This window comes from Myotis davidii, unplaced genomic scaffold (genome assembly GCF_000327345.1).
Source record: "Myotis davidii unplaced genomic scaffold, ASM32734v1 scaffold59, whole genome shotgun sequence".
NCBI lineage: Eukaryota > Metazoa > Chordata > Mammalia > Chiroptera > Vespertilionidae > Myotis > Myotis davidii.
Window position 1 is genome coordinate 1,002,779 of NW_006293001.1, and position 12,941 is coordinate 1,015,719.

The window sequence follows — 12,941 nt, forward strand, 5'->3', positions numbered from 1 at the left end:
GCTGGTGGGTGCTGTTCACAGCTGTGGTGGCTCTTCTGGCTGTTTGGGGGCGGTTTCATGTACAGCCGCTGTTCCTTAGCAGAGGGTGTGGTGCTCAGGATGCTGCAGTTTCTTGGATCTGCTGCGTTGATTTAAGGGCACAAAATACAACACAACAAGGCACCACGTACCAGGCACTAAACACAAATATATTCACGATATTAATAACCCCAAATAAAGGCGACCACCGGAATTAAGAGAATTAGGGGATAAGAAAGAAGGAAGAGAAAAAGATAAAAGAGAAAAAAGATATTTTTGCAAACTAGAAACAACCAATAATATAACGTTATATTATTGGTCCCTACTTTTCTTAGAGATAGTTAGAAACATCGATGAGAGAGAAACATCTATCAGCTGCCTCCTGCACATCTCCTACTGGGGACGTGCCCGCAACCCAGGTACATGCCCTTGACCGGAATCGAACCTGGGACCTTTTAGTCCGCAGGCCGACGCTCTATCCACTGAGCCAAACCGGTTTCAGCAATAAAAATATATTTTAAAAAATAATAAAATATTTCACGATGTGAAGTTACAAATGTATTTCCCAGAGAATATTGAACATACCCTCTAGCAAATATCCTTTCTCTTATTTTTCTCTAATGTATACTTCTTTACCACAGTCTTACTTCATGGTTCCTTGTCACCTGATTTCTGCTCACACACATGCCTGAAATAGCACTTTCAGGGCAAAGCAACAGAATGACCCAGAACTCTGGTCCTAAAGTCAGACACACCCTGGTTTGAATCCTGGCTCTACCAGTTATGACCTGTGTGACCTTGAACAAATAACTGAACTAAATTTCTTCTTGATAAAGGTTTTTTATAATAATTGAAGCCAATTAAAATATATGGTGTGCTTAAGCACGGTGCCTGGCACAGAGCAGGCACATAATTTAGACCCTGCTGTTGCTACTGTTCTTCCACTCTGCTAGGACAGCAATGTGCTGTATAGCACAGAGCACATGATCAACAACTGTCTTCCACCCAGTTCCACTGCCTGTGGCTTGTATATTGCAGAATACGGTTATTATAAGGACCCAGGGAGATATAACAAACAGTTGTTTTAAAATAAATTAGTAAACATTATTTACTGATTTCTGAAAGGCAAAAGAAAAAGAATAAACTCCTTACCATGGTCAGTACACTGATTTCTGACATCCTCTATGCTTTCTACTTTGATGGTGTCTTGAAGAAAAATGTAACAACTGTCTTGGAACTGAACCCAGTTGGATGAAGGACAGTCTATGTGGAAAAAGAGAAACACTGTTCAGTAACTTGAAAATAAGAATTTCATGAATTCCTACAGATAAAAATATTAGATTTTCACAGAAAAAAGGAAAGGCAATTGCCCTTGTTAATTCAGCAACAAGGCTTTCAGTTTCTGTTAAAATGAGAAATTGACGAGTGTGATAGTAATTTATTTTTCTCCATTAAAAATGATGGCAACGAGAACTGAGCAAATGAATCTGTTCTGGTTTTACAGAGCAAAGTTCTAAGTCTTTGGGTTGCTTAGGAATTCAGACATAAATTATAGCATTCTTGTCAAGGCAACAAACTATCAAGGAAGACAATCAGAATTACAAGCTCTTTTTAAGGTCACCTTTGTAGCATGCAGTAACAATTCCAAAAGTCTTCGTTTTACAAGATCTTTTTGTTAAAATTATACTTCCAAGAACAGAGAAGAAAACAAGTTGCTGGATTATGAATATTCAGACAAGTTTTCATATTGCACTGGAAAACAAGATTGATGTTCTTCTGAACGTTCTTAATTTATCACCTCATGAAAGCAGATTCTTGGAACTGGTTCTAGGAAACACAACTGTTTCTCTCCCTCTACAGCTGTGAGGCAGAGGCACATCTCCTTCGTTTCCATCTTGGTCTCTCTTGTTGGTCATTATAAAGGGGTACAGTTTAAAGCCTTGGTTCTAGAACTTCAGTATTAGCATTACAAGCAAAAGTAGGCCTGCCTGTAAGAGTTCGGTTTCAACGGCCAGAGGAATGGACAAAGGATACAAGGTATTTACTGAATTTCAGTGAATAAAGGAGCATAAGGCATGAATCTTCCATATTCTCTCAGGTCTATATAGGGAAAAGCACTAAGATTTTACCTTGTTTTATTTTTAAGTTCGGTATGTATTATAATTTTAAGACAAACAAGTAGGATGCCCTACTACAAAGATCAGAACTTAACAATCAGCTATGTGAGTCTAAATTCAGCAACTTTGATTTTACTAAGCTCAGGATGTGGCAGAGACCAGGAGTTGTCTCTGGTACTAGACCTCAGCACAGAGTACATGACCACCAAGCTAGGTTATTTCCCAGTCTTCTAGTAACTTCTGGACAATAAGGTCTGAGCAGAGGTGAAACGTGTAAAATGTGTCCAGCCAGTGTGGCTCAGTATTTGAGCATCAACCCAAGAACCAGAAGTTCGATTCTCAGTCAGGTCACATCCCCAGGTTGCGGGCTCGATCGCCAGTAGGGTCCGTGCAGGAGGCAGCATGTCAATGATTCTCTTTCATCATTGGTGTTTCTCTCTCTCTCTCTGTCTCTCCCTTCCTCTCTGAAATCAATAAAAAAAAATTTTTTTTAAGGAAGCAGTGTGCTCCTTGGACCATATGTCCTCTTTCCCACTGGCATGAATATGGTTAGCCATCTCTAATCCTGTAAACAATGGAAGCAGCCTAGGAATAACAGAGCGACAAGATGGAAGACGGAAGGATCCTAGGTGGAGCCATCATATCACACTCAAGTTGTAACAAGGAAGAAAAGAAACTTCTGTGTGGTTAAATCCACTGTTAATTCAGGTCACTGTTATAGCAGCTGGATCAATAACCTACTTAGTACAATGGGCTACTTAGAATCATCCTGATGTATGAGACCTGAGTTTTTCCATTGCCATATAGTATTGTATGAATTTATTCATTCTTCTGTTGATGATATTTGAATAGTTTCTAATTGGTGTCCATTAAGTACTCTTGCTATAAACACATTGGGCATCTTTTGGTGCACATAGGAATGCTTTCTCATGGGTATATTTCTAGAAGTGGAATGCTGGGTCATAGAGGTATCTCTGTGTCTAGCTTTGGCAGATACTGCCAACACTTTTGCAAAGTGATTATAATTCTTACTAGCAGCAATTAGGTTTCAAAAAAAATTCCAGTTTGATATTTGTTTTGTAATTAGAACATTTCAATATTTAATGTAGTTACTGATGCATTTGTGTTTATATATACCATGTTACAATTTGTTTTCTATTTGTCTTACTTGTTTTATGTTCCTTTTTCCCCCTTTTGTGTTTTTTTTAGATTACTAAATACTTTTAAGTTCCATTTTTCTTTTAGCTTATTAAATAAATTTTCTTTAATTTTACTTCTGTAGTGGGAACCCTGAAAATTACAACATGCCACCTTACCTAAATTTTATTGGTACCTAAAATAAATTAGTATTTTTACCACTTCCTAGACAATGCTAGGATCTTATAATATTTGAATTTCATGGACCTCCCTTCCTTTGTGTTATTGTTTTATTACTATTTTGCATGGTCAATGTTCCTTTAGATGTAAACACATTATTTACCTACTCTGTTGTTCTTCATTCCTTCTTACATTTCTGTGTTATTAAGTGTCTCTATACTACCTTCATATTTGAAGGATATTTTTGCAAATACAGAATTCTAGAATGGCAGCTTAATTGTCATTTAAGAAGTAACTTTGCCCTCACTGGTTTGGCTCAGTGGATAGAGCTTTGGCCTGCGGTCCCAGGTTCGATTCCAGTCAAGGGCATGTACCTTGGTTGCGGGCACATCCCCAGTAGGGGGTGTGCAGGAGGCAGCTGATCAATGTTTCTCTCTCATCGATGTTTCTACCTCCCTCTCTGTAAAAAAAAAACCAATAAAATATATTTTTTTAAAAAGAAGTAACTTTATTGTTTTGACTTTGATCATTCCTATTGAGAAATTCAGTTGGTCTAACTGTGGCTCTTTCTGGCTGCTTTCAAGATTTTTTTTGTCTTTGGTTTTCAGCAGTTTGACAATGATATGCCTAGTTATTGTTTTTTTTTAATCCTGCTAATAAGTCAATGTACTTCTTAACTCTGTAGCTTATTTTCTTTCTTTTTTTAAAATATATTTTTTATTAATTTTTTACAGAGAGGAAGGGAGAGAGATAGTTAGAAACATCAATGAGAGAGAAACATCGATCAGCTGCCTCCTGTACATCTCCTACTGGGGATGTGCCTGCAACCCAGGCACATGCCCTTGACCGGAATCGAACCTGGGACCCTTCAGTCCGCAGGCCGACGCTCTATCCACTGACCTAAACCGGTTTCGGCATGTAGCTTATTTTCATTGGTCACTTTTGGAAAGTTCTTGGCTATTGTCACTTCAAATAATACTTCCACTCCATTTTTTCCCTCCTCCCTTTCTGGGACTTACATTACATATGTATTACACTTTTTACCATGTCCCATATGTTCTCTCTGCACTTTTACATATTTTTAATACTTGTGGTCACCTTGCTATGTATACTCTTGTTCTTTCTGGTTTACTAATTTGCTCTTCAGTTTTAACAAAAATGCCGTGAAACCCATCTACTGAGTTCCTAATGTCAATGACTTTCTAGATACAGAATTTCAGTCTGTTCATATTTTTATAGATTCTGGGTCTCTGATGAAATTCTCAATCTTATTATCTGCATCCTTGTACTTATTTCAGTTATTTTAAAACCATTTCTGATAACTCTGATTTCTGAGTCACTTACTGGTCTCTTTTTATTTTTTTCTCTCTTTTGGCCTGTGCCTTGTTATGCCTGGTAGTTTATTTATTTAAAATCAAATATCAGAAACTGTAAAAAAATTGATGAGACTCCCGGTGATGTTATTCTCCTCTACAAAGGAATCTGGTAGGCAGCTCAAGTATGAAGATTACCTTAATACAGTCAGTGGTGAGTTGAATTGAGGAGGTGCAATCACCTTTGTGAGGCCCAATACCCATGGGTCTCAGTTGAAAACCTGGATCTTACCTAGTGCCCCTCCTCTTTGTCAAGTTAAAACTCAAATTTTTGCCTCCATAGACACCATGAGACCGCCAAAAACTACGCTCTACTTTTAGCTGCTTTAAATGTTGGCAATTCTCCTAAGGGGAAAGTAATGCATAACATTGGGCTCATCTCTACTGCCTTAGCAGTTCTCTGAGATGCGAATTCTATTCTTATGTGATTTTATCCAAGTTTTCCATTGTTCTTAGTGGCAGCATTAATCTCCCACTCTATTATAGTCAGGAGCAGAATTCCCACTTTTACACTTTTGGAACAAGTTGTCAATAACTGTTTGTCCATCTAACCATCATTCTTCCAACAAACATTTGCTGAGTAACTCCTATGTGTCAGCTAGAATGGGCAGTGCTCAGGGGTAAGGAGAAAGGATGAGTCCCACACTTAGTATTTAGTCTGACGAGAGACTCAGGCATAAAAATATGACATATATTACAAGTGTATGATAGTCAAAATGCATAAAACTATTAAAGAATGAATAAATCATGTATGGAATAAGGGGCATTTTAGAAAGGAGGCAATATTGGAGCTATGACTCACAGGATAAATGAGTTTGCTGTGCAAAAAAGAGAAAAGTGAAAGAAAAAAAACAAACATTCCAGCACAATGACAGGCACCTAGTAACTAGTAAGGAGTCAAATGTTCTTTGAGTAAACTAGGCAGGTCTCTCCCTCCTCCCCCCTCTCCCACCATATAATAATTTCTATATTAGGTCAAAATAAAGAAAACAGTCATTTCCAGATGAAACTCAAATAGAAAGTCACAGGGCAGATATTGTGAATTGCAAACTTTGATTTTTATTCTTCTCCTATATTTTCCTGTTTCCTTTTGCTGTATTTTCGTAAGCCTCATGGAATTTTTAAAAAATGGAAATGGGAACCGACTCCATTACAACATTTACAGTAATGATACCTGAAACACCTTTATAAATCACTGGAAGTTCTGGAACCACAGACTGACAAATGCTCTTTTGTTTTATTTCTAGTCAAAGCTACACATGGTATTTTCTATTGGTAATAAAAAACTCAAGAATATTCAAAAATCAAAGTAAATGAAAAAATATAAAAAAATCAATAGATTTAAAATACTGTTTACATGAAATAAAGCATGTCTATTAAGTACACAAAAATATATTTGACACCAAGTGAGGTAAAATTTACAAATTACTTTTGTACATTTGTAGTTCTTATGCTTTATAAATTACTAGAGGTCCGGTGCACCAATTTGTGCATGGGTGGGGGTACCCCAGCCTGGCTGGTGATCGGGGCCAGAGCCAGCCAGGCGGGGGGTGAGTAGAAGGGAGACTGCTGTGGGAGCACACTGACCACCAGGGGGTAGCTCCTGCATCGAGCATCTGCCCCCTGGAGGTCAATGTGCGTCATAGCGACCGGTCATTCGGTCAACCGGTTGTAATGGTCACTTAGGCTTTTATATATATAGATAATGAACTCTGATATGTAAAGCATCTACTGATTAAAGTATATTCCTACTTCAGTGGCAGCTCATGTGTCAATTCTCCATGAAGCACCTAACCCTCTCCTTCCTATACCTGTAACTCCTTGGAACTTCTACAGGACTTTGCACTACACAATGTGTGAGAGGCCCTTTCTGGTGATAAGGATTACAGACTTGCTCAGGCTACCCCAAATGACAGAGATCTAGTGCAAAGACCTATGGGTGATAGGAAAGCTGATAGTCAAAGGGGCTTCGTAGGGTTCTTATACCAAGTCCCTGCCTTGGCTGCTGCCTAGCTGAGGGCAGTCAGCCTTTGATTGATAAAATTCTCCCTATTTTGGTTAGTTGCAGTTAGGGTGCTGAGCATAATATGACACAAACCAGGAGGACCTATGCATAAGAACCATAGGTAGCTACTCTTCTTCAAAAAGGGTTTGTGGGCCCTGGCTGGGTAGCTCAGTTGGTTAGAGCTTCATCCCAATATGCCAAGGTTGCGGGTTCAATCCCATCAGGGCACATACAAGAATCAACCACTGAATGCGTAAATAAGTGGAACAACAAATCGATATTTCTCTCTCCCCGCCTTCCTCACACTCTCTAAAATTAATAAATAAATAACTTTTAAAAAAATTTCTTTATTGGTTAAGGTATTACAAATGTGTCCTCATCCCCCCATTAACCCCCAACCTCCTCCCTTTCACCACTCGTGCTCTCATCCCCCTGTTGTCTGTGGCCATTGGTTAGGCTTATATGCATGCATACAAGTCCTTCGGTTGATCTCTTCTCCTTACCCCCACCCTCCCCTGCTTTCCTTCTGGGGATTGATAGGCTGACTGCTGTTTCTCTGTCTTTGGATCTTTTGATGATCTACACCCACACTCACATGGCACTGATCAAATCCTGTATGCCAGTTATCTGATATTGATCCTATTTTCTCAATTGGACTGTGAACTGCATGACAACAGAGACCATGTCTTAAATTAACTCCCCCGCCCCCCTGCCAACTATCACAGTGTCTTGTACATAACACGAGATAGTATACAGAGAAGTGGGCAGTGCAGCATTCTAAGCATATTAAGCTATGGATAAAAGTCTGGCTCTAACTACATGATCTTGGCTATATGTAACAACTTTCTGTGCCCCGAGTTCCTTATTTGTAAAATGGGGATGATACCAGTACTTATCTCAGGAGGCTACTTTGAGAAAATTGCTCTAGGGGCTACAGATTCCACAGTGAACAAAAAGGAAAAAATTCCTACTATCCTGAAGCTCATAATCTAGTTGAGGCAGATACACAGAGTAAGTAAATAAAATAATATGTAGGAGGTGTTTTATATTATTTCAATTGATAAATAGAAATTAAACTTTACAAAAATTTATTTTATTGATTTTAGAGAGAGGGAGAGGGAGAGAGAGAGGGAAGAGAGAGAAAGAGAGAGAGAGAGAGAGAGAGAGACTGATTTTGTTGTTCCATTTTTATGCATTCATTGGTTTTCTTGTATGTGCCCTGACCAAGGATAGAACCTGCAACCTTGGTGTATCAGGACGTCTCTCTAATCAACTGAGCTATCCGGCCAGGAGGATGTGTTTTCTATTTAGGTGGGTTATTAGCCAATCTATTGCCAAGTAGCAAATTAGCAGCTTAAATCAACTAAAAAGCTTTATTATTTCACAGTTTTTCTGGGTCAGGAATTTGGAAGCAGCTGCTTCGCTGGGTGATTCTGGCCTTGGGTGTCTCATGAAGTTGTAGTCAAGATGTTGGCCAGGGCCACAGCCTCCACGAAGGCTCACTCATACAGATGGCGAGTTGGTGTTGGCTGTGGGTGGGAAGCCTCAGTTCCTCAATACATGACTTCTCCACTAGGTTGCTGAAGGGTCAAGTGATTCAAATGAGAACAAGGTAGAAGTGCAATGTCTTTTATAATCCAGCTTTGGGGCTCAACCTCGGTTATTTCCACAATATCCTGTTGGTTATACAGGTCAGCCCTAACTGGTGTGGGGGTGAGCTATGCAGAGTATGAATACCAGGAGGTGAGAATCTCTTTGGCCATCTTGGAGGCTAGCAACCACAGAGAGTGATAAGCGCTAAGGAGAAAAGTGAAAACAGAGAAGCAAGATCCTTAGTGTAGGGTAGGGGTTTGGGTTGCAATCTCAGAAAGGTGTCTAAGAAAGGTCTCCTTATAAAGATGACCTATAAAAAGTGATCTGAATGAGCTGAAGGAAAAAGCCATGTGGCCGAAACCGGTTTGGCTCAGTGGATAGAGCACCGGCCTGCGGACTGAAGGGTCCCAGGGTCGATTCCGGTCAAGGGCATGTACCTGGGTTGCAGGCGCATCTCCAGTAGGATATGTGCAGGAGGCAGCTGATCGATGTTTCTCTCTCATCGATGTTTCTAACTCTCTATCTCTCTCCCTTCCTCTCTGTAAAAAATCAATAAAATATATTAAAAAAAAAAAAAGAAAGCCATGTGGATAACTAGGTCAGAGAGAGGGAATAGCAAAGATTCCCTCTGAGATGGGAGTGAATATGATGATGATGATAATGGTAATTATAGCAAGTCAAAGAACATTGTTGAGGAAATAAATAAGCAATACATGATAAGGCCAAAAAGAGAAGAAAAAATAAACTACAGGCAGGAAAATGTAAAAATTATTGCTTCACTTCCTCAAACCTCTCAGTTGCCTTCTCCGTAGGCTCATGTCAGCATTAGCAGAAACTCCAGTTAGCTGATTCAGCACGGAACCCTCCTTGCCATGCTCCAGGTCAGACCTTCTGCCCAGGAACAAGCTTTACGCACTGCTCAAGCGATGCAATTTTACTTTGAGAAGAACAATGTCCAAGTAGAGACTGGATACCTCTGGTGAGGAAAGTCGGTGAGATTCCTAGACTTCATGAGCAGAAGGCTAAACTAAGACTTGCTATCATCTTGCCTCCCTAAAATAATGCCATAGGTTTTCAGGTTCTGTAAATATTTTCCATAAAATATATTTCAATAATTAAGCTTTGCTTAAAAAAACCAAAACAAAAATCCTGTCTACAAAGCTCTCTGCAAAGCGTTTTCTGTTACTCTTTGCAGCACTCCTAAAAGAAAGATTGTTATTAATAATACACCTAAATGGCCTGGCTGGTGTGTCTCAGTGGTTGAGCATCGACCTATGAACCATGAACCGGCAGGTCATGGTTTGATTCTCCGTCAGGGCACATGCCTGGGTTGTGGGCTTGATCCCCAGTAGGGGGCATGCAGGAGGCAGCCGATCAAAGATTCTCTCTCATCATTGATGTTTCTCTCTTTCTCCCTTTCCCTTCCTCTCTGAAATAAATATAAATATATTAAAAATAATAAAACACCTAAACAAGTCTTTATGAATTTTGTAACTTTATAATTCTACTGATTTAACTAGTGCAGAATTTTAGGAGCCTGATGAGAAATTTAAAAGCTTGTACTTGACGTAACTCCAAACGTTTCCATATAGTTTCTCTGCCTAAAATTACCTTGTACTGAAAGAAGAAAATGGCATATCCATGGAATATTTTGCATTACTGGTAAGCTGCCATAGAACTCTCTGTTCCCTTATTATTTCTTTTTTTAAACAATCAGGCACAGAATAAGAGGAAGTGATCCTGGGGACATACTTGTTCTGAGTGTTAACAAGGGAAAGGCAAAGATTATAATTTTTTTCTTTGTCAATAACAAGACCTTTGCCCCTCTCCCATTAAGATATGAGCTGCAGTCACTTACTGTCCAACAAGGGCAAGTGTGGCAGAGACAGAGGAGGAAGAAGAGCCCTTTATCCCCTTTACTGTGTAAGGAGGAGGGAGTGGCTGTTCCAAGTCCCTGACTAATCCAGAGCCCAGTATGCTGGCCTGCAAGATCTCCCTGAATCTCAAGGAAACCCAGCCTCTCTGACACTCCATCTCCTCTCAACACCACCCTTCCCACCTAGCTTCCACGGTGTCCATCTCTGCCTTGTCCCCTCACGTGCCTTCTCAGAAGAGTTGTCATGATATTTATTCATTGTATGGGGATACCAGTCAGTGTTACTCTGCACCTACTGGGCATCACTAGCCCATTTTCTTAGAGAGTCAGTTTTAAGATTTACCCTCAAGCCCGAACCCGTTTGGCTCAGGGGATAGAAAGTCGGCCTACGGACTGAAGGGTCCCAGGTTCGATTCCAGTCTAGGGCATGTACCTTGGTTGCAGGCACATCCCCAGTAGGGAATGTGCAGGAGGCAGCTGATTGATGTTTCTCTCTCATCGATGTTTCTAACTCTCTATCTCTCTCCCCTCCTCTCTGTAAAAAAGCAATAAAATATATTTTAAAAGAAGAGAATTACCCTCAAAATCTAAAATAACCCACAAAAGGAATGAAATATTTGATATGTGTTATAAAAATTGTCAATAACACTGTTTTAAAACTAGTTTTTAACACATGAGCACATTTATAAAAACTTCTCAATAATGAAAGAAGTCCTGAAATAATACCTAGTTGCAATTTCACTTTTTCATTGGAAGTAAAATAAACATTTATTAACATTTCAAATACAAAAACTATGTGAATTTCCCTTGAAACATAACTGTGCCTTCCACAGTGTCATAAAAAGTCACATCAATAGATTAAGATGATTTAATGCTTTAAATTCAACTATGAGATAAGTTCATAGCAGAGGTAAAATAATTTGGAAGAAATTACAATCCCATTACCCAACTGCCCTCCCCTACTTTTTAAACCATTATCTAAAAATTTTTTTATTACAAATTAGAATAAAGTACAAGACATAAATCAAAACAAAATAAAACTCCACGAGATAGTAAAGCCTCTGCTATTACAGAGTTTCCTCCTGGTAAGGGAAGTGACAAGCAAGAAAAAGGTGACAAGCAAGAATGGGGTGGAAAAGGAGACATCTGTAATACTTTCAACAATAAAGATAACTTTTTAATTTTATTATTTTATTACTTTTTTATTTAAATTCTTTCTGGTTTAAAGTATTACATGAGTCTCCTTTTTCCCCCATTGACCTCTCCCCAGCCACCTCCACCCCCCAGCACATGCCCTCACCCCCCTACTGTCTATGTCCATTGGTTATGCTCATATGCGTGCACACAACTCCTTTGGTTGATCTCATTTTTAAAAAACAAGATGCATTCAGATAGCATTAAGTGTTTTGAAGAAGATAAACGTGGGGATGTGACAAAGAATGTGGCGTGTTCAGGGAAGACCTGAGGAGGTGAACAGATCTGAATGAGGTGGGTTAGGGCCACTATGCCAAGGACTGGGAAAGGCGAGGCTGGTCTGGTGCTTGAGTCTCAGGAGGTCAGTGTGGATGCACAGAATGGCAGGAAGGGTGGTAAGAGATGACAGGAGCACCTCACCGAGGGCTTGAAGGATACGGCAATTCCAAATTAGTAACCTACATCTTTATAAATTAGTGTTTTCATACTCTTTGGGTAGATACCCAGAGAGGAGTTGCTGGATCTTATGGTTGTTCTATTCCCAATTTTTAAAGGAACCTCCACACTGTTTTCCATAGTGGCTGTACCAGTTTACATTTCCACCAACAGTGCAACAGGGTTCCCTTTTCTCCATATCCACGCCAACAGGGATTATTTTTGTCTTTTTGGTAATAGCTGTTTGAATAGGCAAGAATGGCTTTTGATTTGCATTTTTGGTTTGCATTTCCCTAATAACTAGTGATGTTGAACATCTTTTCATAGGCCTGTTTGCCATCTATATGTCTGGGAAAAAATGTCTATTCATGCTGCCCATTTTTAAATCTAATTGTTTTTTGTTATTATTGAGCGGCATGAGTTCTCTGCAGCATTATTTACAATAACTACAATGTAAAAACAACCTAAGGGTCCATTGATGGATGAATGAACAAAGAAAATGTGCTCTATATGTACAAAGGAATACTACTCAGGATGGATCTTGAGGGTACCTTGCTAAGTGAAATAAATCAAATGGAAAAAGAACAAAAGTAATAAGATTTCACCCATATATGGAACATAAAACAAAAAAAGTAACAAAACAAATAAAAACAACAAAGTAACAAAACACCCCAAAACAAATCCACAGACACAGCAACAGAATGGTGTTTACCTGAGGCAGACGGGATGGAGGGAAGGTGAATTGGATAAAAACTAGACTTTGGACAGTGAGCACACAATAGAGTATACAGACATCTACACTAATAAAAGAGAAAAATGGTAATTGGCGTACGACCGCTACCCTTTTCATTGGCTAATCAGGGAGATATGCAAATTAACCGCCAACTAAGATGGCGGTTAATTTGCATATGTAGGCACAATGCAGCGAGGCGAAAGGGGAAGCAGGAAGAAGCCCCCTGCCACTGACAGTGATTGGAAACCCAGGGGGGAGCTAAGAGCCAGGGGTCAGGGAG

The 12,941-nt window shown here is 39.4% G+C and overlaps 1 protein-coding gene across 1 annotated transcript in view; it reads right to left on the reverse strand.

Annotated features, from left to right (window-relative positions):
- Window positions 1–12,941, reverse strand: part of LOC102758103 (lymphocyte antigen 75) — a gene marked incomplete at its 5' end in the record, with an annotated part of 157,466 nt that overhangs the window by 18,868 nt on the left and 125,657 nt on the right. The window contains one exon of the mRNA XM_006766553.2: window positions 1,171–1,281. Within this exon, the coding sequence (XP_006766616.1) occupies window positions 1,171–1,281 (111 nt within the window). The remainder of the gene's footprint in view (window positions 1–1,170; window positions 1,282–12,941) is intronic.